This window comes from Cyprinus carpio, unplaced genomic scaffold (assembly GCF_018340385.1).
Source record: "Cyprinus carpio isolate SPL01 unplaced genomic scaffold, ASM1834038v1 S000006646, whole genome shotgun sequence".
NCBI lineage: Eukaryota > Metazoa > Chordata > Actinopteri > Cypriniformes > Cyprinidae > Cyprinus > Cyprinus carpio.
The window spans coordinates 1,162,849-1,189,221 of NW_024879272.1; the positions used below are offsets into that span (position 1 = coordinate 1,162,849).

Consider the following 26,373-nt stretch of genomic DNA (forward strand, 5'->3'; position numbering starts at 1 on the left):
ATTTGCTTGCAAATTCAGCACATTGACTGAGTGATACACATGGACTGATTTGTGTTGTTACCAAACATACAGACTGATGGAAGATCATCCATTAATTCACTCATCCACTCCTGCAGTATACTTCATAACAGTTTGAATGAGTTCACAATCTACTACATTACCAAACCAAACATTTCCATTCATAACAACTTTGCCATCAGTTTTGGGAGTGACCTTGTCCAAGTCCAGATTGAGCCTTGCCTTCACTACACAACTCTCTGACTTCATGAACAGTGTTGGGGAAAGTTACTTTTAAAAGTAATGCCTTACAATATTGCATTACTCCCTAAAAAAGTAACTAAATACGTTACTTAGTTACTTTTTATGGAAAGTAATGTGTTACATTATAACTTTCACGTTACTTTTTAAATATGAGCAGGGCTTGATTGTTTTTAATATAAGAAGTTCTATTTATAGCAAATGTAAAAGCCCTTTCACACCAAAAAGTGTAATGAATAAACCTCAGGCTGAAGGAAAAGTAAATTTACGTCTGTACAGTAGAACACAGGAGAAGAAGGTTCAACACTCTCCAGCAATAAAAAAAAACAATGAAGCACAATTGTTAGTTTATCTTAAGTCATTTTTGATTATTAGTATGGTTGAACTGGATCATTAAAGGTCAGCAGCAAAGACACTAGTTAATAAAATGGGAATTGATACATTTGTGTTATTTAATATATTTAGTTATTGCAGGTTTGCGTCATATTCTGAGTTTGCATTTCACTGTTTTGATTAATTTTGATGAATACTAAATCTGTTTTGTTTTTTGTGAGTTTTTTTTGTGAGTGGGAATTAATGCACATTCACATTTAGTCTAGAACTACAGTAACATCATGGTTCACACAGCGCACACAACGCCTCCATACTTCCGATTTCTCCCAATATGGGAACAGGAGGCTTGTCAGTCAAACAATGGGAATACAAAGTAACTGGTGTTACTTTTTTGAAAAAGTAACTCAGATATTTTCTTGTAAATTAAAAAAGTAATGCGTTACTTTACTAGTTACTTGAAAAAAGTAATCTGATTACGTAACTCGCGTTACTTGTAATGCATTACCCCCAACACTGTTCATGAATCACTACTGCTCACTTCACACAAGACTTCTAGTCATCTGCTATCTCTGTTTTGTAGCAGTGCAGTAGCAGAAGGGAACTGGAAGCACTGCTGTTTCTAACATTGTAAAGGAGACCTGCATGAAATCATGACAGAAAAGGTTCTGAAGTCTAGTCCAGTATTTCACTAACACTGTGATTTTGTGGAGCTGAGGTGAAGAAGAGGAGCAGGAGCTGAGGAAGATGGAGTTTGTAAAGCATGAACAGTGAACACATCACAGACACTTCTAGAGACACCACCGGCTTCAATACGACCGTCACAAACCTATGAACTGCACACAGACAGTAGCTTTATTATATTTCTTTGTGTGCCAAATGATAACTGGCTTGTCAATAACACAGAGACTTTTTGCAACATTTATTTCAAGCTATTTCTGAAGATTGTAGATTTCTGCAAAACCCTGTAAGGGAATTATGTAAAAAATAAAGGATAACAAAACAGAAGTGTCTACATTCTGTCGGTTCTGTCTCATATGTGGTGATGAGTATTGGTAAGTCAGTTTATTCTGTTGAATTGCTTCATCCTAAACAGTTCTCTTTCTCTCATATGTAGCTTTGGAAAATTAGCTTCATTCCAGAGAATCTGTTTGTCCTAAACAGTCCAAAATGTAAATTAAGTCCTGTTCGTTTTAGTGAATTCTTTTGTTTAAAAGAGTTACAGTTAAAAATAGCTTTAAAGGGAGACACAGATAGAGGTCCACACTATTTCACCAATGTTCATCCACTTGGAGATTTCTGGCCTCGCCGCTGAACTCATATGAAATGATTTTGTTGATCTTTATACAGTGATGATAAAAAGGCCACATGAAATGATTTCCCAGATAGCAACATGTCATTGTTTCAGTGTAGGAATTAACACTGAATCATTGAATCTATATATTTATCTTGTCTGTTAATTCTAACATTGAAGAACCATAACTATTTTGATGTTGTTGTTGCTGCTGTTGATGATAATGTTATAAGATTCAAAATATCATAAAATTCTAAATTTTCTAAAATAAATTTATCAATCAAGGTTTTTATTTTTTTTACATATATTAAGTACAGGAGAGGACATCGTTAAAGTCATAAATGTGGGAAGTGATAAGCATGCTGTGCCTTCTACAAAATATTTGTTTTACAGAAACTTTGATTTCATTAGAATACATATGTGAAAAAATGATCTCTTCCCATGAATGTCAAAGAAGAAGCTGACATTTGTTACAACTGTCAGATTTCTTGTTATGCAAATTATCAGATGACACTGGGATACTTCTGTTTTGTACACTCAATAAAAAATGTTTCGGTCTAAATTACAATTTTATGTAATTCAATTACATAACAAATTTCCATTCACTTAGATTACATAGTTTTAACATAAAATAAATCAATAAATTTAATGTGATGCATATACGTCAGTCATACGTGAATGAATATTTATGTAATAGTTCACAGCAAAGTCCCCACACTGCTCAGTGTTCATGTGTTTCCACACTACAGAGTGTTAAAGTAGCACTGAAGCAGTGCTGGAGTTAAGAAGATAATTATGTGATGATTGAGCATTAATGATGAACAGCTGCTGTTAACAAGCAGAATCACCGAAGAAAAGAGAAACACAAGAACTACAACTGACTTCAGACACAGACGAAGATGAAATCAACTTAAAATAAAAGACATTAAATCTCTCAACATACTTCCACGGCACACCCAAAACCAGCTTTACCAGCTTCTCATTATTAGCCTGACGCATATGCATCACATTAAATTTATTGATTTATTTTATGTTAAATCTGTGTAATCTAAATGGATGGAAATTTGTTATGTAATTGAATTACATAAAATTTAAATTTAGACCGAAACATTTTTTGTGTGTATTAGCACTTGAAACTCAGGTAAAGGACTTGATGGAACAATTTGAAAATGATGGTTTGTTTGCAAACAAAAGAAATTCCTCTCCTGGGGTGTATTCCAGAAAGCAGGGTTAACTTACCGTGAGCAAAACCCTGTCTAAATTCTAAATCAAAATACGTATCTGATATGACTTAATATATAATTAGCATAAATATAATTCACATTCTCAAGGATTAAAGATTAAATGGAAAAAAGTAAAAATGATTGCACAGCCATCAATTAGGTGGCGATATGCACTAAGCATGTAAACAACAAATTTTTCTTAGCGTCTGTTTCTATAGTGACTCGTCGATTCGTCGCTCTGTTGAGAATGTCTTGAGTCTTAATCAGGAACATACTCTGAGTTGAATGAACTTACTCCCGGACGCGTTTTTGGAACCTCATACCTCGAGTAAGCAAGGTTTGGGGTTAATCAACCGAGAGTTCAGGGTTTAGCTCACGGTAAGTTAACACTGCTTTCTGGAATACCCCCCTGGTGTGTAGGCTGGTGTTTGTATTATTAGTTGTGATAGTAGTGGTGGAGTACGAGGAAGGAGCATGAGTAAGTAAATGGTCATTTTGCAAAATAAAAATAATAGACATTCAAAGAAAACGTGTCATTTTCTAATTTTGTAACCACTCAATTATTACCTTTCATAGAAACTGTACACAGCAAAATCCCCAGTGTCAAATTAACACTGCTGTGTGTCTGTATGTGTCCACAATACAGAGTGTTAAAAGTAACACTGAAGCAGTGTTAAAGTTAATGAGGTCATTAAGAGATTCACTGAGTGATGATTGACCATTATGGTAACAAGCAGAATCACCAAAGAAGAAAATTGCAATGTTTTAACTTACCATTATAGTGGTCAGTGTTTACTTTAGTTGGGCTCTTGGCCCTTGACTTTATAATATTGCATTTAATTTATAACCTATAACTGAAGCATAACAGCCAGACTTTAGCAAAGAGCAAAAGTCATCATTACCAAGACAATTTAAGTCAGAATGTAAAACCAAATCTACTATAATCTGTTATAATGAGAAGAGAATGAATCAGTGTTTTAATATGATTATTATGTTTTAGGTGTAATATTCTTCTGCTGTCTGGACGTGATGCTTTCCATTTGACTCACAGAAAGATTTACATTCTTACACAATTACTGTCAGAGCAACTGATTCTGTATTTACAATCATAGATTTTTATTATTTTACTGACATTTTCATATACATTATCCCTTTGAAATGTAATGGGTTTGTCTGTGTGCTTCGAGGTGGAAAATAAATATTATTAAATCTATCAAAAATATACTTAAAGTGTATTTGTACATTTGTATCCACAACATGCTTATTTGAAGTGCATTAAACTATATTAAAATGCATTTAAGTATATTTCTAAAAAAGCATACTAATAAATATATGCTTATTTGCGCTTTTAAGTCATATGTTTAACACAACATACTTTAAGTGAAGTTTTAATGTATTTTTAAAACTCATTTTAATTTTACTCATACCTAAAGTATATTTTATGTGTACTTTGTGTAAGAAGATAGCAAAATGATTCAGGTTTTATGGGGTTTAATGTATAAGTACTTTATAACAATGTGTAGGCCCACTACAATATTGTTTTAAATATTTCAATGTGATTCAATCTGATTTTCAAAATTAAGATATTTTGAAAAACATTTTTATATACTGTATATATATCACATGAATTCACTACCGTAAAAATACATTATAGCTATATGTGCCATATGGTGTTGTGTGTTTAAGTGTAAATTTTACATTTGTTAATATATTAAAATATATTGCAAATAACTAAAAACTGATCTGTAGCATGTCTTGAAATTTGCTTAATATACTTACTGTTTTAAAATAATACATTTAATATGCGTTTATTATGATATAATTACAATAAAATAAGTATGCCAAAAAAAAAACAAAAAAAAACACTATTTAAATACATGTATTTTTCACCTGGGCTGCAGGACTACAGCAGAAGTGAAACTGGTGTGTTTCAGTCCAGATCATGTAACCAATCAAACAGTGACTCTGGGAGTGTGGGCTGAAAATCTAATTTGCATTGTCAGGGTGGAGTGATTGTGATCCTCTCAGAATAGAGCAGCTCTGTCTCCAGAGACCATGTTCAAACCCCAAGAGCTTTATTTGACTAGATTTACTGCTACTGATCAAGCTCCTGAAAAGCACCTGCACAAACACTACATGCATCTTCATCTGTTAGTTGAATGATGTTGTCAGACACAAATGGAGTTTGTTGAGAAGCTTTATTGAATGTTGCAGCAAACACAGCAGATTGAAAGATCAGCCAGTGCTTTGACACTAGAGCTCTCTTTCAGTATTGAGTTGTAAATGACTACAGTTTCAGCACTAGACTCATGTGAATCCCGCCTGACACAGGACACACTCAGATACACTCATCTTCAGGAGAGAGCAGCGCTCACTGGAGAAACATCAGCACTGCGAGCGACTAACAGCGACTCTTGTGGAACGAGGCCTCATGAGGAGCTCCATCATGTGTTACTCTGCAGACGTACAGCTCTCCCGCGCTTCCCAGCGTGCTTTGCTGAGGGTCAGGACACTACTGCGGCTGTAGCGGCCGTCCTGCTCGCTCTCTGCGCTGGTCACAACCCCCTCGGTGACCTCTGAGCCGTCCAGTGTCCAGCTCACCAGCGCCCCCTGTGGAGAGTAAGAGCTGAGCAGGCAGAGCAGTGCGGCTGAGTCTCCAGAGATCTGCAGAGAAGAGGGCGGCAGCAGAGACACTGAGGGCTTCACTGTGGGACCAGCTGCAGGAGACAAACACAACACATTCACGAACACAGAGAAAACACACTGCAGCTCCAGCACTCTTCTGCCCTGCAGCATTCACAGCATTTCAACAGGACTTTCAGCAGCAGACATGAGGAGTGCAGTCAAAATCACAACAATCGCATCAATCTTCATCTTATTCAACATCACTACAGCTGATATAAATGCAATATACAAACTAAATGCAATCACTATATACATTTACAAACTTAAATATAATGAAACTACTGTAGGCACAAAGCCTAACATTCATTTAGCTCACAGCAGTGCAGCCAGATTGAAGAAAAAAAAACAAACACCTTGAGCTGTGCTGTGAATCAGTCTCCACTAGTTTTAAACTAAAAGATGAAAAACAGACGTTTTCTCATACTGAAAGAAAAGCAGATGTATGTGTGTAAGAAAATATCATATATGGTGTTTAAAAAAAAAAAATTACAGCATATAAGAAAAGTTCCTATTCTCTGTTTTTATTTGAGCTCCATGAGATGAAGCATCGTAACATTCTCTTGCAGTCACGGCTGAAGGCCGTTGTTAGGCACGACGCGGAGCTGAGTTATTCACAATACAGCACGGCCTCTCGTACATTATTACTTACTCATAAACACATATTCTACAAGACCATATTCAGCGTAAGAGACAAAAAATCCAAGTGATTATGTTGGGTGTCGCTATATCAGAGCTACATTATCTGGAAAGATAAACTGTTGCTACTTTGAAACAAATAAGGTGAAGGACCTTATTATGCATCAAACAAATACGTGAAAGATTATTTGTTAACTGAAATCAGCTGATGATGTACAACAATGCCAAGGTCTCTGGAAGAGGTTTGGATAAGTGATAGTTAAATTGTTTTGAGTGAGCAGTCCGGTAGTGGTGACTTCATCCACTGGTTTTGCTGTGGGGAAAGGAGCAGGAATCTGTTTCAACAGCCCTGAACACGAAGCACTGTAGGATGCTGATCTCCTGGAGCACCAAACTAACATAAGAAACACAAAAAACAGACCCTGCACTAGATTAAGAACATAATTTCCTTAAACACGAAAACAAAAGCAAAATTAACTAAAAGTAAACTCTTCCTCACCGGAGCTTAACCTTGTTGCAGATGTCTGTGTGTCTTCTGCCTGTGATTGGCTGTTTCCATCAGAGTGGGAGGACACAGTGTGGCCCACCCTTCTTTCCTCCTGGGGAACTTATATGCATTGTCCAAACACACATTTAGAAAAGTGTCACTGAAGTTTTACCAATGCATTATTCACTTATCGAACCACAACCAGAATACATTTGGCAATGTTACGAACACATTAAGTCCAAACATGATGGAAAAATATTGAACTGTCATGCATGCATTAATTTGTTCATTGAGTTTCTGTAAGAAGTTGCACTACACGTCGCTGACATTGAGAGTATTTATTTCTCTGAATAAGATGTGTGTGTTGTAGTTTGCATCAGTTTAAGGTTTGAGAACATAGTTATGAATGGATTTGGATGGAACTCTGTGATCTCTCTTTGTTTCACCCACTGCTGCTGCATCCTGAGGTCCAAATTAATTTTTATGGCGGTCACAGGCCAAAACCTGAGGAATCAGTCTGTTGGTGGGTGAAGGGCAGAAACTGCATTTTGATCAATAGCAAGTCCTGTCCTTCCTGGGCTTTGTACCAAAGGTCTTCTTCTTGCCCTCTAAGAGGTGTCTGGCTGTTGTCCTGGCATCTTTATCTGACGGCGTTGGACAGTTTGCTTATGTTCGTCTACCAAGACCCAATCAAAATGTAGCAAACCTTTGTCAGCTAGAGTGGTCAGAGAAAGGCCCTGCCATAAACTGTGCTGTCTACTACAAATAAATCATGGATACAATATGTGTGATGAAGATATTTCTACAACAGTTTTTGTGTGATGCTTCATTCATGACAAAATGCATCAGTATAAAGTCTAAGAACATCAGTCAGTGAAATATCACTTTATCATAAAAATGTTTCAAGAATTGTTACTAGTCAATGGATCATCAAGTTATATTACTCAATGTAAAATGATATAATCTATACTTTTATAGTATATGAGTTTGTTATCAGCTCAAGCTGTTGTAAATCCTACCCACTTCTTTGCATCGTCAGCACATGCTTCAGTGCTCTGAGAGTGTTTATAGTGCTGTGAGTTTAACACTTCATGACTGAGAGCAGAACAGAACACAATCTTCATCATCACACAAGACACAACAACAACAATGAACAACATCATCATCCTCATCTGGACTCTCTGTATATGTATACATGGTAAGGTTTACATGTTAATGTTAAGCTGACATACTGTAGTTATGATATTATGAAGATTGACATTTACAATACATATAGATCCTGTTATTAAACTCCTGCTACTTTTCTAACAGGTTTCAGTGGACAGGTGACTGTGACTCAGACTCCCTCTGTTAGAACAGTTCAGATTGGTGAATCAGTCACTATAAACTGTAAAACAAACACAGTAGTGAGCAGTGGCTGTGTAGGTTTATATACTTGTATGGCCTGGTATCAGCAGAAACCTGGAGAAGCTCCTAAACTCTTGATTCATTCTGCAAACCAAAGAGTGTCAAACACTCCATCTAGATTCAGTGGCAGCGGATCCAGAACTGATTTCTCTCTGACCATCAGTGGAGTTCAGACTGAAGATGCAGGAGATTATTACTGTCAGAGTTACCACAGTGGTGGTGTGTTCACACAGTGATAAAGAGTCGTACAAAAACCTCCATCAGTCAGAGTCACAGTGACTGCACTGATACAACTGAGAGACACTGCAGCTGCTGATGAGAGGATCACAAACAACACAGTGACAGCGTATCAAACATTTCAGAGACTATTTATTTATATGATAAAGTTGTGAAAGCAGTGATTTATTAGTAGAAACGAGGAGAGAATAGTCAAAACCAGGCGATGGTCAAAAACAAGGCAACCAGGCAGAGAAGCAAACAGCATGCAGGGACTGATTAAGATCAGAATCCAAAGATTACAAAATCCAGAGACATAAAAACCAAGAGTGTAGAGTGTGAAACAAGCAAGACTCCACACTGAAACAGTCAGGGTTTAAATAGGCCAGTCTAATTAGAATAAACACCTGAGAAGAATCACATCAGAGTTCAGGTGAGTGTGACATCTGGTGTTGGAGATATGTGATAAATGTGTGTCAATACCAAGGAAATATAATAAAATTGTACTGTATATCACTTACTAGATTTCACATTGTCTAGAACAGTGCTTCCCAAACCTGTCCTGGAGGCCCCCCTTACCTGCACTTATTGTATGTCTCCCTTATCTAACACACCTGATTCCACTCATCAGCTCGTTAGTAGAGACTGCAAGAACTAAATTGGATGTGTCTGATTAGGGAGACATACAAAATAATTCTCTCATCTGATTTTCATGATGAATCATCCACAGATCAACAGTTGATTCAATCATTCAGAAGGTCAGTATGACTGCTGAGAGTCTCAGTGTGAACAAACCTCATCTCTCCATTAGTCTCCATTAGACTCATTTCAGAGAAAAAAAGAGTCAAACAGTCAAACTCATATTTGAGTGATTGTGTTCCTCTCAGAATAGAGCAGCTCCATCAGCAGATGTTCAGCGTCCTCACAGGAGCTTCATGATACAGTAAAACTCACAGAGTCAACACACAGAGAACCAATAGTGATCTGTTTCAGTGTTTGAGCTTCAGAATTTGACTAAACAGAATAGATTCATAATTTCCTTCATCTGCAGGTGTTTTCATGATTCACTGAGTGACATTTGATTATAAAATATGAGCTCGAGTTCTGGGGCCTCGTTTATAAAGATGTGCATATAACTTTCTGAAATTCTCTATGAGTAATTTATAATAAAAAAAAGAAAACAAAATGCACAAATAAAAAATGTTTCTAAATGCATTAATCTTTATAAATCTCAGTTCATTTTAAATAGAAGCACAATGTGATTGAATCAAACACATAAACCTACAGAACAGCCACAAATATGATTTTATGATTCAGAAGAAGTACAGCATGCATCACCATTAACAAGAAAATCCAAATGTGTTCATATTCAGGAAATCATTAATACCTGTGATATTATTCATCATAAAACATAATATTAATGAATATTGTGATTGTCTATTTTTACCTTATTTTATTATTTTTTTTTAATCTTTACAATTTTATAAACAATGTTGAATTATTTTGATGGTGTATATGTGTACAAAGGTTTGTATTAATGCTCTTTTGTACAGATACAAATATTTTCATTTATGTCTTTAAAAAAACCAATTTGTTCCTCACTTTCAGGATGAATCCTACATCATTTAGGATCTGATTGTACATGCATTTTAAAAAATGAAGTTTGTGACCTTTTCAAATTCAAAAAGATAAAAATGAGTCAAAGACATAAAGATAAAATATTGTTTTAATGCTGAGTTTTGTATCCAGTATAGTTGAAACAGCTGTAAAGTTTTTAATCTTCACCCATCTGTGCTTTTATTTTGACTTCTATAAATATTAATTACATTAATGTGAATCTAATAAATCTCCAAAGAAAACCACCAGACCATCATTAAACACCTCAAAATATGAACATTTAACTCTTAAATTCACAAAAGAATACTGAAAGATTGACAGCCAAACACAAGAGTGCAATAATTTTACGAGACTAACACACAAAATAATTTATTATAAGAGATAAATAGGAATATCCCCTCAGTTTTTAGTCTTGTGTCAAACTGGTTTATGTGGATGTGCATGAAGAGCATTTACATACAGAGACACTTTGCATGAGAGTGTTTATAGTGCTGTGAGTTTAACACTCCATGACTGAGAGCAGAACAGAACACAATCTTCATCATCACACAAGACACAACAACAATGAACAACATCATCATCCTCATCTGGACTCTGACTCTCTGCATTCAGGGTAAATATTTTATAATAAATTACAAACTATACTAAAACTTTTCATATACTGTGGGATTAGTATGATATATTATAATAATAATATTTGATCAAAATGTTCACTAAACAACTAAAATGTCTTATTTTAGAGATCTGGGAACAAATGACAGTGACTCAGAATCCAGCGATAAAATCCATCAAACAAGGAGAAACTGTTACTATCAGCTGTAAAACCAGTCAGCTGATTTCTGGCTGTAGTGACTGTGTGTCTTGATATCAGCAGAAACCTGGAGAAGCTCCTAAACTCCTCATATACGGCATAAACAGCCTCCAGTCAGGAACTCCATCTAGATTTAGTGGCAGTGGATCCAGCTACGGAAGTGATTTCTCTCTGACCATCAGTGGAGTCCAGACTGAAGATACAGGAGATTATTACTGTATGAGTGTACACTGTCCTGGTGGTAGCTGTGTGTTCACACAGTGATAAAGAGTCGTACAAAAACCTCCTTCAGTCAGAGTCACAGTGACTGCACTGATACAGCTGAGAGACACTGCAGCTGCTGATGAGAGGAACACAAACAACACAATCACACACAACACTAATAACACAATGTCATTACAATTAACAGAAATATTGTACTTCTGAAGCGAATGAGACAGTGTTTTAATAAATCATCATGTTTTAGGTGTAATATATTTTTATTTATTATTTATTTAACCTTTATTTTTCCAGGAAGGTCCCATTGAGATTGAAATCTCTTCTTCCAGGGAGTCCTGGCCAAGATGGCCGTATTAAAATTTCACATAATTACAAAACACATAAAACAAATTCTAAACAGACAAGGTAAATACAATAACATTAATCATATGTCACCAAATTAATTAAAAACAGCCACACACTTCATTCATTTTACATCGCAATATATTTTTAAACACATTCAAAGAAGGAATTCTTTCTAGTTGAGCATTAATTTGAAATTCATTCCACAGCCAAGGAGCAAAGTAGGAGAAAGCTGATTTTCTATGTTCTGAGTGTATCCTAGGTACTTCTAATTTAATGCCAATCGATGATCTAGTGCTATAGTTCTTTTTATACAGGCATACAAGCCTAGTAATGTAATTTGGCAGCAGACCCAACAATGCCTTTACTGTAAATACTAATATATGTGTTCCCTTTCAGTCGGTCACGGAGATGCCATGTCAGTGACCAACGAAAATGGGATATCGCTTCGATAGACCAATCTACTTCGAGTGTAAACTAAACGAGCCAATGCACATTGGCATGCAATTATTGCATCCAGCTGCCGCTGATCACAGCGTGAGTATAATAAGGCAGCAGGTGCAATGCATACCAGCTTTTCGCTTTGGAGCCGAGCGTTAGTAGTGTTCTGCTCAACTGTGTCTGCTGTGAATTAAGAGTTCAGCACGCTCTCGGAAGCTTTGTGTGTTGGCGAGACGGCGCTTCAGCGGTGGTCGTTCCCGAGTCGAGTGGGTTGCGCACTTCAGGCTGCACTACCCCCTGTCATGTTGCAAGCAACCAATTCCCCTGTGTGCATCAGCACTAAAAGAGCATTTCCTAAAGAGCAAATTTCTCTAAAAGAGCCTCACGGGTGCACCTTTGTAAAGACGACGGATCGTCCTTATAAGGATGCCATTTCACCCGTGCGTTTCTGGGTGCGGTCGTTACCTGGCAACGGGTGATGGTCATGATCGCTGCCTTACGTGTCTGGGCAAACACGCTAAGGTAGCTTTCGTGGATGACTCATGTTCTCTCTGCGGGAAGATGACCATCTCGGAGCTGCGAACCAGGCTCCGCTTCCTTCAAAAAAGGGGGCGGAGTCCCGCTGCCGCGATCTGGGGCTCGTTCTGGCGGCCGACAGATGAGAACCATTTCCAGCAGTAGCACGGGCGGTTTGGGGATTACAGTGGTGGCAAACCCCACAGAGAACCAACCCTCTGGGGACCATAACTCCTCATGCATCTCCGATCCAGAGGAGTAACCCACGGAATGCACTGAGCCCTCTTCAAAGAGCATACCAGTGGTATCCAGTGGTATCCAGTGGGCCTCCCCCTGACCAGATGTCGATCTCAGCATCGGAGGGAGAGCTGTCAGATGAAGATTCAGCTGTGCTGGTGCCCTCTGGGATGGTGGCAAAGCCTGAATTGGATCCGGAGATGACAGCTATGCTTTCCGAGGCTGCCGAGAGGGTAGGGCTCGAGTGGAAATCTCCACCGCGTCCCGAGCCCTCGAGGCAGAATGATTGGTTTCTCAAGGTGGCACGCGACGAGAGAGCGGTTTTCTCTGTCTCTGGGTCCCAGGAGGGCACGGAGAGTTGCGGACGGCCAAACACCGGACCTCACTCATCCTTTAGACTTTAGACTTTATTGTCCACCTTAGTGGAAATTTGTCTTCGACTTCTCCAAACAAAAATACATCAATGACACCACATTTAAACTTATATTAAAATACACACAATTAAGAGTACAACATTACCACCATCAACATACAACAACAGAAAATGGAAAGCAGTGCAGCTAATTAAAATAAGATAGGTTTTGGTCTACAAAAAACACATTTTTAAAACAATTTCAGTTTAGATTAAGTTCCTGTATGGCATGGGGAATAAAAGATCTCTTATAGATGTTCCGGCTCGCCCTTGGGACCCTGAATCTACGGCCAGATGGAAGCAATTCAAACTCTGCGTTAAGTCGGTGTAGGGTGTCTGTTGATATCTGTCGGGCCTTCCTGAGTACCGCCTTATCAAATACATCCCCAAGCTGCCTTTGTGACTTGCCAATATTATTGTATTAACAATTTTCGAAAACTTGTTTTTATCTTTCACATTCAGGTTACCATACCAAGCTGTTATATTAAACTGTAAAATACTTTCTACAAGGCCCCTATATGCCATCTCAAGAATATGCTGACTGACCCTGAAACTCCTCAGTTTTCTAATTAAAAACATTCGCTGATTAGCTCTCTTGAAAATACTCTCTGAGTTAAAACTTAAAGTACGATCAATGATTGTACCCAGGTACTTAAAATTTTCAACTACTTCCACAGGCCGACTGTTAAGTACAACAGGGTTGATGTTACTGACCCCTCTTGGTTTCGTTTGTATTATAAGTTCTTTTGTTTTAGTCACGTTAATTTCCAATTTAACAGTCTGACACCAATCCTGCAATAAAGTGACTTAGCTAAAATAAGCTTCCTCATGTGCTGCATTATTTTCTGTGAGAAGTCCTACCAAGGGCATGTCATCAGAATATTTAAGTAAACTAACATTGGTGCTGTGCACAGTCATATCATTTATATAAATTGAAAACAACAAAGGTGACAACACACAGCCTTGTGGTGCTCCAGTGTTTATAACAAGCTCATCTGAGTAGACCCCATTCATTAAGACTCTCTGAGGGCGGTCAGTTAAAAAACTTCTAATCCAGTGAATGAGCCCACCATTCACATTCATCCTATGAAGTTGTTCTAAAAGAATGTCAGTTTGCATAGTATTAAAAGCAGAAGTAAAATCAATAAAAAGAACCCGAGCAAGTGACTTTGGTTGTTGCAAATGTTTAGCTATTTGATTTATAAGAGTAAGAGTTGCGTCCTCTGTGCCCCTGTGTGACCTATAGGCAAATTGAAGGGGGTCAAGTTGATTCCCAACAGAAGACATAAGATGGGTACTGACCACTCTCTCCATACACTTAGCTAAGAGTGGAGTGAGTGCCACTGGTCTAAAGTCTCCAAGGGCTTTAGCCCTAGAGACTTTAGGCACAGGTATTATTGTGGATTTCTTCCATGAATTTGGAAAAACACCACAGTTCAGCAAAATTTGAAACAGCTGAGTGAGAACCCCTTAAAGCTGCTGAGAACATACCTTTAACACCCTTCCTTGGAGGCCATCAGGCCCAGGTGCTTTGTTTGGTCTAATTTTAGAGAGACTCATGGCTACTTCTTCTTCAGAAAGCTGTATATGTTCATAGCTACCAATCTGATCACAGGTAATACTACAGCCTATTTTTGGGTCTCTCACATCGTATCTTCCATAGAAGATGTTTAAATCATTAACAAATTTACCACAATCTGCCACGTTTACACTTTGTTTTTTTCCTTCCCTACCCATTATTGTGTAATGCTTGTTTTGCATTGCCTGTACAGTACAGAATCTTTGTTCAACCTTATTCTTAAAATCTATTTTTGCTGTAAAAACCTTACGTTTAAATTCCTTCTCTTTCTCCTTTACTACATCATTTTCTCCTCTCAAAAATGCAGCCCCTTTCTCATTCAGACACGTTTTAAGATCCTTTGAAAGCCATGGCTTGTTATTACTAAACACCTGAACTTTCTTAGAGGAGATAACAGTCTCTTCACAAAACTTAATATAGCATGTGATTGTGTCTGTTAATTCGTGATAATCAGAGCATGTGTCAAAAAACATGCGCCAATCCGTAGAGTCAAAACAATCTCTGAGCTCCTCCTCCCCATCTTTAGTCCATTGACGTACAGTTTTCAGGTGTGGTTTTTCACGCCTTACTTTCTGTCTGTATGTTGGAAGGAGATGAATGACGTTATGATCTGACTTACCAAGAGGAGGACGACTCACTGCTTTATATGCGTCTGGGATGTTACCGAAGCATTGGTCCAGTATGCCAGTAGAGCGAGTGGGCATGGTGACATACTGCTGCAGGGTGGGTAGATGAGGTGACAGCTGACATGTGTTGAAATCCCCCAAAATAAAAACCGGCTGAACTGCCGATCGGGAGAGAGCAGCATTGAAGCTTTCAGTTATAATTTCTGCAGCTTCTTTGTTATTAGGTTTTGGAACATAGACAAGGATGATGGTAATTTGCCCGAACTCCCGCGGAAGATAAAATGGCCTGATAGATACAGACAGCAGTTCATAGTCTCTAGTGCACACCCTCTTGAGCACTTTAAATTGTGATGCCCAGGCGCTGTCAATAAACATGCAGAGTCCTCCCCCGATGGATTTTTGAGATGACACCTTATCACGATCTGCTCTTATAACTGTAAATCGCTCCATGTCAATGCATGTGCTGTCCTCGTGAAGCCACTTCTCTGTGAAACAAAGCAAATTACTCCTCCTAAAATCCTCATCAAACCGGAGGCATGTTGTGATCTCATCCAGTTTATTATTTAATGATCTGACGTTTGACAGAGTTATGACGGGAAGCGGGTGTCTGTTTCCTCGCCTTCTCAACCTGTTACGAACGCCTCCCCTCGAGCCTCTTTTCTTCCTTTTCCTGCCCTGGGCTTTTCCATGAGGTATTGCTGATACATGACTTAAGTCCACCGGGACAGCTTCACTCCGTAGGGCAAGAAGAAAATCCCTCGAATATGTAATCACTGGCGACATTCATATCTGGTGTTTACTTCCCTCATTGTTCCCGGCTAGGCACTGGGTCAGCAGCCGTGCCGCGCCCCCGGAAGGTCCTCCTTCGCCAGATGGCACCATCGGGCGGCTCGAGAGTGTCAACAAAGGCCCTACTCACGCACCCTCTGCCAACCCGTGGAACCAGGTGAGCCCTGCACCCCACACTCGCACCACACTCAGGCCTGCTCACAAGCCGCCCGAGTTGGGTCCCTGTGTTCCACCTCGCTGCCCCACTGCGGGTACGGCTGTGGTTCCGCTGGTCCCGTTTGTACGGTTTCTAAGTGCCTGGTCAGCGCTACCCAGCCCGCCTCGCTGGCTCCTGTGGACCATCAGCCTCGGCTATGCGATTCAGTTCGCCCGGCGTCCCCCCAAGTTCAGCGGTATCTGCTTCACTACAGTGAAAGCGTCCGATGCCCCTGTTCTGCGGGAAGAGATCGCAGTCCTACTGGTGAAGGACGCGATAGAGCTGGTCCCTCCAGCTGATATGAGGACGGGGTTTTACAGCCCTTACTTCATTGTACCCAAGCAAGGCGGTGGGTTACGACCGATCTTGGATCTGGGATTTTTGAACCGGGCCCTTCATCGGCTACCGTTCAAGTTGTTGACGCAGAAACGCATCTTCTGGTGCGTCCGTCCCCGAGATTGGTTTGCAGCGATCGACCTGAAGGACGCGTACTTTCATGTGTCGATCCTTCCACGTTTTCTGGGGATGACAGGGTACTACCGTGGCTTTTGTAAGAACTTTGCTACTGTTGTCACACCCCTAACTGATCTCCTTAAAGCAGAACAGAAGTTTGTGTGGAATGCTGAGTGTGAATCTGCATTTGATTCTGCTAAAGATCTGTTATGCCATGCTCCTGTGTTGTCTGCCCCGAATTTTGCTTTGCCTTTTAAGCTACAGGTGGATGCTAGCGGGGTTGGCGCCGGGGCAGTGTTGCTGCAAGAAGACAAGGCAGGAATTGAACACCCAGTATGCTACTTTTCGAAGAAATTCACCAGGTGTCAAAGAAACTACAGTACCATCGAAAAGGAAGCTCTCGCCTTGTTGTTGGCACTGCAGAATTTTGAGGTCTACTTGTGTAATGGTAGTATGGGCCCTATCATTGTATACACTGACCACAACCCTCTCGTCTTCCTGTCTCGTATGGCAAACTCAAACCAGAGATTAATGAGATGGTCTCTTATTCTGCAAGAGTTTGTTCTTGATATAAGGTATAAAAAAGGAGTGGACAATGTAGTAGCAGATGCTTTATCAAGGGCTCATACTGATGACTAAACCGCTCATAAAATGTGTGGTAAGTTTTGTTTTTCTCTTTTACAAACCAAGAGAAATCATAGTTTGTAACTATGGGTGGGGGTGTTACGTCCAGAGACGAAGTCTTTATTGATTTATACTTTCTTTAATGTGTTCTTTTTTTCTTTCATTGTTTCTTCTTGACTCCTCCTACTCAATCTGCCTGGCAGGTAGTTGATTGCTCCCAGCTGTAACTGCTTACCAATAAAGAGTGAGCCAGCATAAAAGCAGAGCTCCAGCTACCAGACTGGGAGAAAAACGTTCCCCAAGAGCTTTCTCCAGAGTGTTGGTCTTTGTCCTGCCCAGCCTGTTGCTGCAGTTACAACTGGTGGTGGTTGAGCTGTTTAGTGTTCTACTTTGGTATTGTAGTATTTTCGTTTATTTGTTTATTGTGATATTCTCCAACCCTTACTTTTGTTGTTTTAGTTAAAGAGATTTATATTCTTCTTTACTTTTTAGTTTGTTACTTGGTTTACAGCTGCTATTATTAATGTCCCTCTTAGCAGCTACTTTAAGGTTTGCCTATTTGCGTTTTTGCTTATTAGCTCTATTTTGGAAGTTGTAGGGAGGTGGGTGCCATTTTTGTTTAACTCTGTTTTCTCCTGTTTTGTGGCCAGAAAGGGAGCTAGGGTATTCTTTTCTTTTCTTTTCTTTTCTTTTCTTTGTTAGTCTAGTTAGAGGTAAGCTACTCCAGTTAGATTATATTTTTGTTTATTATTTTGGCCATATCCTCTCCTGAAGCTATTGCTTCCTGTGTTTTTTTCCCTTTTGTATTTGTTCCACGAGCTGTAAAATAAAATCTTTTTCTCGACAACTTGTTGCTTGTGGTGCTGTGGCAGGACTCAGATTAACGCTCTTTAAAATATTTTACTTTTGTTGCGTTCACATGTATCCCTAGACTTATGTGGGACGTAACAATTGGGATTTACTGACTCAGAGATGGGGCACCGTTTGGCACCCGTGTCCAGACCTTTGGAAACTCCATGTCTGGTCCCTGGACGGGACACGGAGGTTCTAGGTGACCTACTCCAGGAGGTAGTGAACACCATCACTTCGGCAAGAGCACAGTCTACGAGACACGTTTACGCCTTAAAGTGGAACCTGTTTGTTGAGTGGTGTTGTTCTCGCCGAGAAGACCCCCGAAGATGCTCGACTGCGGTCGTGCTTTCCTTTCTGCAGCAAGGGCTGAAGCGAAGGCTGTCTCCCTCCACCCTCAAAGTCCAGGTTGCCGCTATTGCTTCATACCATGACCCCGTGAATGGGAAGTCTTTAGGTAAGCATGACCTCGTCATCAGGTTCCTTAGAGGGGCCAGGAGGTTAAATCCTTCACGGCCCCCCTCCATACCCTCTTAGGACCTGAATCTGGTGCTGAAATCACTACAGTAGGGCCCATTCGAGCCTTTGCATTTAGTCGAGCTAAGGTTTCTTTCATTGAAAACTCTGCTCCTGCTTGCACTGGCCTCCATCAAGAGGGTAGGGGACCTGCACGCATTTTTGGTCAATGATTCGTGCCTAGAGTTTGGGCCGGCTGACTCCCAGGTAATCCTGAGGCCCCGGCCCAGCTACGTGCCCAAGGTTCCCACTACTCCCTTCAAAGACCAAGTGGTGAACCTGCAAGCGCTGCCCCTGGAGGAGGCAGACCCAGCCCTGGCTTTGCTCTGTCCCGTCCAAGCATTGAGATGCTATGTAGACCGGACACAAAGCTTCAAGACCTCAGATCAGCTCTTTGTCTGTTACGGTGGCCGGCAGAAGGGGAATGCCATCTCTAAGCAGAGGATGGCCCACTGGATTGTGGATGCCATAGCCCTGGCTTATCAGGCACAGGGTGTGCCCTGCCCGTTCAGGTTGCGAGCTCACTCAACTAGAAGTGTTGCATCCTCCTGGGCGCTGGCTCATGGTGCCTCGCTGACAGATATTTGTAGAGCTGTGGGCTGGGTGACCCCTAACACGTTTGCTGGGTTCTATAGCCTTCGTGCAGAGCCGGTATCCTCCTGGGTAGTGGCACAGAGAGGCCATCATATTGAGACCTAAGCGGTACTCGTATGCGTATAATCCACGGTATAGCCTTAGAGCCCGTGTTTCCCCGGCAGACTTCTGCCTTTCCAAGAGGGTTTGAATCACCTCAAATTTCTCCATATAGACCTAAACAGATGCTATATGTGTATTTGCTCCCGAGACCTCCTTCGGGAAGGATGGGGCTTCCGCAGTGTCCCTGTTCCAAGTGGAACAGGTACGTTTTCCCAGTGTTAGTGCTTTGACAATGGTGAGTGGAACTACTTGTTCCGAGCCCCGGCCTACACCTAATAGGGGTGCAGGCGGCTCGCACAGGGCACTGGAAGGGGCAGCACCCATGGCGCTTTGGTAGGGATCCCATTTTCGAGGGAACTGAAAGGGAACGTCTCGGTTACGTATGGTAACCCTCGTACCCTGAAGGAGGGAACGGAGACGCCACGTCCCGTCGCCATGGTTGCTGTACCACCGCTGAGCCGCCGGGTCTCCGGCTCGGCTCCTCAGCGAAAACCTGGTATGCATTGCACCTGCTGCCTTATTATTCTCACGCTGTGATCAGCGGCAGCTGGATGCAATAATTGCCAATGTGCATTGGCTCGTTTAGTTTACACTCGAAGTAGATTGGTCTATCGAAGCGATATCCCATTTTCGTCGGTCACCGACGTGGCGTCTCCGTTCCCTCCTTCAGGGAACGAGGGTTACCATACGTAACCGAGACGATTTCCTTCTTTGATGTAAGGAGGTCCAGCCTACACGGTTATATAACAAACAATGATGTGTACGTGAACAAGCATTTGTTATAAAACGCAACGCAGCATGATAAATGCAATCTAATCTTTTTAATAAATATATAGAAGGATGCATATAAATAATATCACCATAATCTAAAATGGGTAAAAAAGTACTGTGAATAATTTTCTTTCTAGCTCCAAAGGAAAAACTTTTTTTTTTTTGCCGAAAGAGAAAGCCCAATCTTGGTTTTAATCTTTTTTATAAGTAATCAATATGAACATCAAATGCCAACTTTTCGTCTATCCATATTCCCAGATATTTGTAGGTTGTTACTCTCTCTATATGCACATCATCAACAGTAAGAATAGACGGACCAGTGATCATGGAACGACTACGTGAAAAAACAATGTACTTAGTTTTATTCACATTTAAAATTAATTTTAATTGGAGTAAATTATGCTGAAAAGTATTAAAAGAATCCTGTTAAATTTCAATAGCTTGTGAAAGAGAGGCTGCAGCTGAATAAATTATTGTATCATCAGCATAAAAATTTTACTTTGCGGATTTTATTCCCTGCCCTAATTCATTTATTAAAATAGAAAAAAGAAGTGGTGCCAGTAAAGAACCTTGCGGGACACCCTTCTCAACTGTTAACACGGATGAAACATAATTATCTATAGCAACACATTGCGTTCGATCAAATAAATAATTTTGAAACCAACTCAAGGCCGAGTTACAGAGGCCTATATTTTTAAGCCTCTGCAACAGTAAGCCATGATCCACTAAGTCAAACGCTTTTGTCAAATCAACAAACTGGCCGCACAATGCTGTCTCTCATCGAGAGCGGTGATTAAATCATTAGTAACAAGTGTAGTAGCTGTTATCGTACTATGGCCCGCTCTAAATCCTGACTGAAATGCGTTTAAAATATTTTGACTAGCAAGGTATTCTTTCATTTAATCATTTACTATAGATTCAAAAACTTTTGCTAAAACCGGTAATTTAGAAATAGGGCGATAATTATTCAAATCAGAGGGATCTCCTCCTTTTAATAATGGCATAACCATAGCTGATTTCCAAGATGTTGGAATTACATTAGTGGATAGACTCAAATTAAAAAAATGATGCAATAGGTTCAGCAATAATATCTGCAGACACTTAAAAAAAAAAAAAAAAAAAAAAAAACTGGTTCAATTTTATCAAATCCACCTGATTTCTTACAGTCTTAATTTGAAAGTAACTTATAAACTTCGTTGGGCAATATAGGGGTAAAAGAAAATAAATCTGATTCATTATAATTTGTCGTCTCATATTTCCTGTTCATCAGTGATCAACGAATTATTGGTACCTGTTATCAAACTAGCTGAAACAAAATGATTATTAAAAATATTAACAATATCAGCCTTGTCTGTAATTAATCTCCGGTCCACTTTTAAAACTTTTGGAAAGTCAGTAGATTTATTTGTCCCTACAAGAGATTTTCTTAATTTCCAAAATTTAGAAGGATTGTTCATGTTATTATTAATTAGATTAAGATAATATTGACTTTTAGAACTTTTTATCAATTTTGTGCACTTATTTCATAGAAATCTATAATTGGACCAGGACTCATCACTATTTGTTTTTTTTTTGCTTTGGACCAGGCAAAATTTTCTTCTAAATTTTTATGATTCCTGTCAATCAAACTGAACAGACTGCATTCAGTCACGTCTGCTGTCTGGATGTGATGCTTTCCATTTGACCCACAGAAGGATTTACATTCTTACACAATTACTGTCAAAATGACTGATTCTTGATTCATGATCACAGATTGTTATGACATTTTCATATATATTTATCTTCTATGAATGTAATAATGAGTTTGTCTGTGTGCTGCTGAACTACAGCAGAAGTTAAACTGGTGTTCAGATCATGTAACCAATCAAACAGTGACTCCGGGAGTGTGGGCTGAAAATCTCATTTGCATTGTCAGGGTGGAGTGATTGTGATCCTCTCAGAATAGAGCAGCTCTGTCTCCAGAGACCATGTTCAAACCCCAAGACCTTTATTTGACTAGATTTACTGCTACTGATCGAGCTTCTGAAAAGCACCTGGACAAACACTACATGCATCTTCATCTGTTAGTTGAATGATGTTGTCAGACACAAATGGAGTTTGTTGAGAAGCTTTATTGAATGTTGCAGCAAACACAGCAGATTGAAAGATCAGCCAGTGCTTTGACACTAGAGCTCTCTTTCAGTATTGAGTTGTAAATGACTACAGCTGCAGCACTAGACTCATGTGAATCCTGCCTGACACAGGACACTCAGATACGCTCATCTTCAGGAGAGAGCAGCGCTCACTGGAGAAACATCAGCACTGCGAGCGACTAACAGCGACTCTTGTGGAACGAGGCCTCATGAGGAGCTCCATCATGTGTTACTCTGCAGACGTACAGCTCTCCCTCTTCCCAGCGTGCTTTGCTGAGGGTCAGGACACTACTGCGGCTGTAGCGGCCGTCCTGCTCGCTCTCTGCGCTGGTCACAACCCCCTCGGTGACCTCTGAGCCGTCCAGTGTCCAGCTCACCAGCGCCCCCTGTGGAGAGTAAGAGCTGAGCAGGCAGAGCAGTGCGGCTGAGTCTCCAGAGATCTGCAGAGAAGAGGGCGGCAGCAGAGACACTGAGGGCTTCACTGTGGGACCAGCTGCAGGAGACAAACACAACACATTCACAAACACAGAGAAAACACAAACACAACATACATTTCAATGAAACCTCACAAATGAAACAAAACTTATTAAGATATTTACTGCTTTAATCCCAGTAGATTTATATCCCTAAATGATGTCTCTGTATTTTAGTTCAGTGAGATATTCAACTCAAACTCTATTTCAAACAGACTGTGTGACTACAAACTATATCACTGGAATTAGAAATTAATCAACTGAGTTTTATTTATGTACAAACTGTGCTTGTATTAAAATGCACTGAATTATAAGCACAACATGAGCAAAAGAGATTCAAAATTATTGATTGATCTATAGAAAGTAGCTCCATTTACATTTTAAAGTATTTTTCTTTTCATTTTAAATCTATCTTTCGATGTATAATATATATGTGATAAATAAAAAAAATCAAGAGTGAGCCACATTATAAAAAAGAGAATAATTCAGTTCTTCTGAATATCTAAATGTCACAATATTTTAGATTAAATACTTACTGTAAAACTATATTTATAAAATGTGTAACACTTTGCAACACGGTTCATAAGTTAACATTAATTAATGCATTAATTATTATTAACTAACAATGAGCAATACATTTGTTACAGCTTTTATTAATCTTAGTTAATGTTGATTAATAAAGGTCCAACTGTTCATCGTTAGTTCATGTCAACTCAGGTCCATTAATTAATATTAGCAGAAAAACTTTGGATTTTAATACTGTATTAGTAAACAATTAATATGCAATAGACTGAGATTAATAAATGCTTTACAATACTTTTTCATTGTTAGTTCATGTTAACTAATGTAGTTAACTAATATTAACAAATGAAACATTATTGTGTTACCAAAATCAAGTTTCAATTTAAAAAAAAAAACATATATACATATAATTATAATAATTGTACGCAATTTAAATTGTATGTTTGCACGGGAGAATTTAATAAAGACTTACCGAGCACCAGTTTAGTTCCTCCACCGAAAGTCCACCACAGTGATACAATCTCATGAAACACTCGTACAAAAACCTCTATTCCACTCGAGTGAACACAAACTCCAGCAGAGAGAGAAACACTTCGGCTGACAACAACTCTAAATAATATAGGTTTTGAAAAATGTTTTTCAAATGTAAAAACTCCTTCACACAAAATCTTTTTTAAAATGTAAAAATGTATTTCTGTCTCACAAGGCAACATGACACTTATTCACCACTTAATTAATATTGATATTTGACATTAATCTATATTAACTGTGCAATCTTGTTTTAAGTTTATTCAGTTTAAATCAATTTATCATTGTGTCAACGTGTAATTCATCTTGCTTATAATGTTTCATAAAGTGTTGTATTCTTCTTACTCTCACTCTTCACTTGCAAACACTCACTCGCAACAAAAATGGTGTAAAGTACAGTAATGAGATGAAGACTTAAATCAGAAATAGCTGCTTCAATCTACATAATGGTGGTCCTCCCTCGTGAATATCATATGATATAATATAAATATAATAAATGAATCATGGGTGAGAAATATTTCTGAAGAGAGTGATTCTAAAAAGGATTTTGTGTCATGCTGCATTCAGTTTAAAGTTCTTATTTTTATATGCTATATACTTTATTTAAAGGTGATGTTGTTGCAGTGTAATTACATAAATAAATACTGAATAATATTAATTACTATATACTTCCTGTAGGGATTTAGTTGGGGTGTTGGTTTAATTACTCGAAATTATGCATAATTTACTGTTGTTGTTGTTGTTGTTGTTGTTGTTAGAGTAAGTACATGTAACAGTTGTAACAATATCTCCTTAAAATAAAGCTGTTGTAAATCCTGCCCACTTCTTTGCATCGTCAGCACATGCTTCAGTGCTCTGAGAGTGTTTATAGTGCTGTGAGTTTAACACTTCATGACTGAGAGCAGAACAGAACACAATCTTCATCATCACACAAGACACAACAACAACAATGAACAACATCATCATCCTCATCTGGACCATTGCAGTATTTTTTCGAGGTGGAATATTAAGTTTTGATATGAATAATAAGCTATTGATGTTTTTACCATTTTAATATATCAATATTCTGCTATAAAGGTGATTTACTGACAAACTGACTTTAGTTTCTCTTCTTCAGCCTCCAGAGGAGTCACTCTGACTCAACCTGAAGTTAAAACTGTGCAACAGGGTCAAACAGCTACAATAGAGTGTAACATAGATGTAGGGATATATAGTGACTACTTAGCCTGGTATCAGCAGAAACCTGGAGAAGCTCCTAAACTCCTCATATATGACATAAACACCCTTCAGTCAGGAACTCCATCTAGATTCAGTGGCAGTGGAACAGCAAATACTGGAAAAGATTTCACTCTCACCATCAGTGGAGTCCAGACTGAAGATACAGGAGATTATTACTGTCAGAGTTACCACAGTGGTCCAGTGTTCACACAGTGATAAAGAGTCGTACAAAAACCTCCATCAGTCAGAGTCACAGTGACTGCACTGATACAGCTGAGAGACACTGCAGCTGCTGATGGAGGTTATTTCTTATAACAGTCTCATTTAGTTAAAATATGTTGAAGTCTTGTACTGATTTATGAATCTTTCTGGATCTTTAATGTGTTACACACTCATAGCTTCACCATTGATGTATTTAATTCATCATTCAAAATGTTCCACCATTAAACAATCCAATGAAATCTGACGATACTTACAGTATGCAGTGAAACAGCAGCCAGAGTCCTCGTGTCCTTTCAATCCTGAATTACACTAAATGAGTTCTGCATAAAATCTCCTTCTGCGTGTCATAGAACATTAAAATTTAATTCCTAATTTCTTCTTCTACTTCTTCTTCTTTTTCTTGCAAAGTGAAAATCTCAAATGATGTATTGTGTTAAGAATCATTCTGTGAGTCCGTAGTGAAAATTATGTTTTTGGATTTCACACAATCAAATTTTCACACTTTTTTCATAATTAAAATTATAGCTTGATTGGAAATGACTCGAAGATATTCTGCTCACAAGTCATATTTACCTTTGTTTTTCAATTTGATAAATGTTTTACTGGGAATGGTGGAAATATTACATATTATAATGTATTGTAATAGTTATTATTATAATGAATGAGATTGATTATTATTATAATGAATGAACTGAGACTTGTCATGGCACTTGTATACTGTTGTTGTTCTCTCGTTGGTCTGATTGCTTCTATTGTTCTCATTTGGATAAAAGCGTCTGCTAAATGATTAAATGTAAAATGTAAATGTTATCATAATTTTATATTTTAACATTGAAAGTCTTCCCAAAAGTCACTTTCACTTTTCACTTTCAAAGAAGCATTTGAAAAGCAAGAAAAAAAATCATGAGGAAGTCAGTTTTAATATGATATTCAAATAACCAAATAAAAGACTGAAATAACTTGCTTTTAATTTAAATTCATCCTTGGTTCATAAAAGTGTTCAAAAGACCCCTGTATGGCTGTATTATGAAGAAAGAGACAGGTTTGG

The 26,373-nt window shown here is 38.8% G+C and overlaps 1 gene segment (V, D, J or C); it reads left to right on the forward strand.

Moving 5' to 3' along the window:
• Positions 1 to 16,842: 16,842 nt before the first annotated feature.
• Positions 16,843 to 26,011, forward strand: LOC122144344. The segment is given in 3 exon segments: positions 16,843 to 17,606; positions 24,784 to 24,883; positions 25,003 to 26,011. Coding segments are annotated over 3 exon segments (483 nt in total).
• Positions 26,012 to 26,373: the final 362 nt, after the last annotated feature.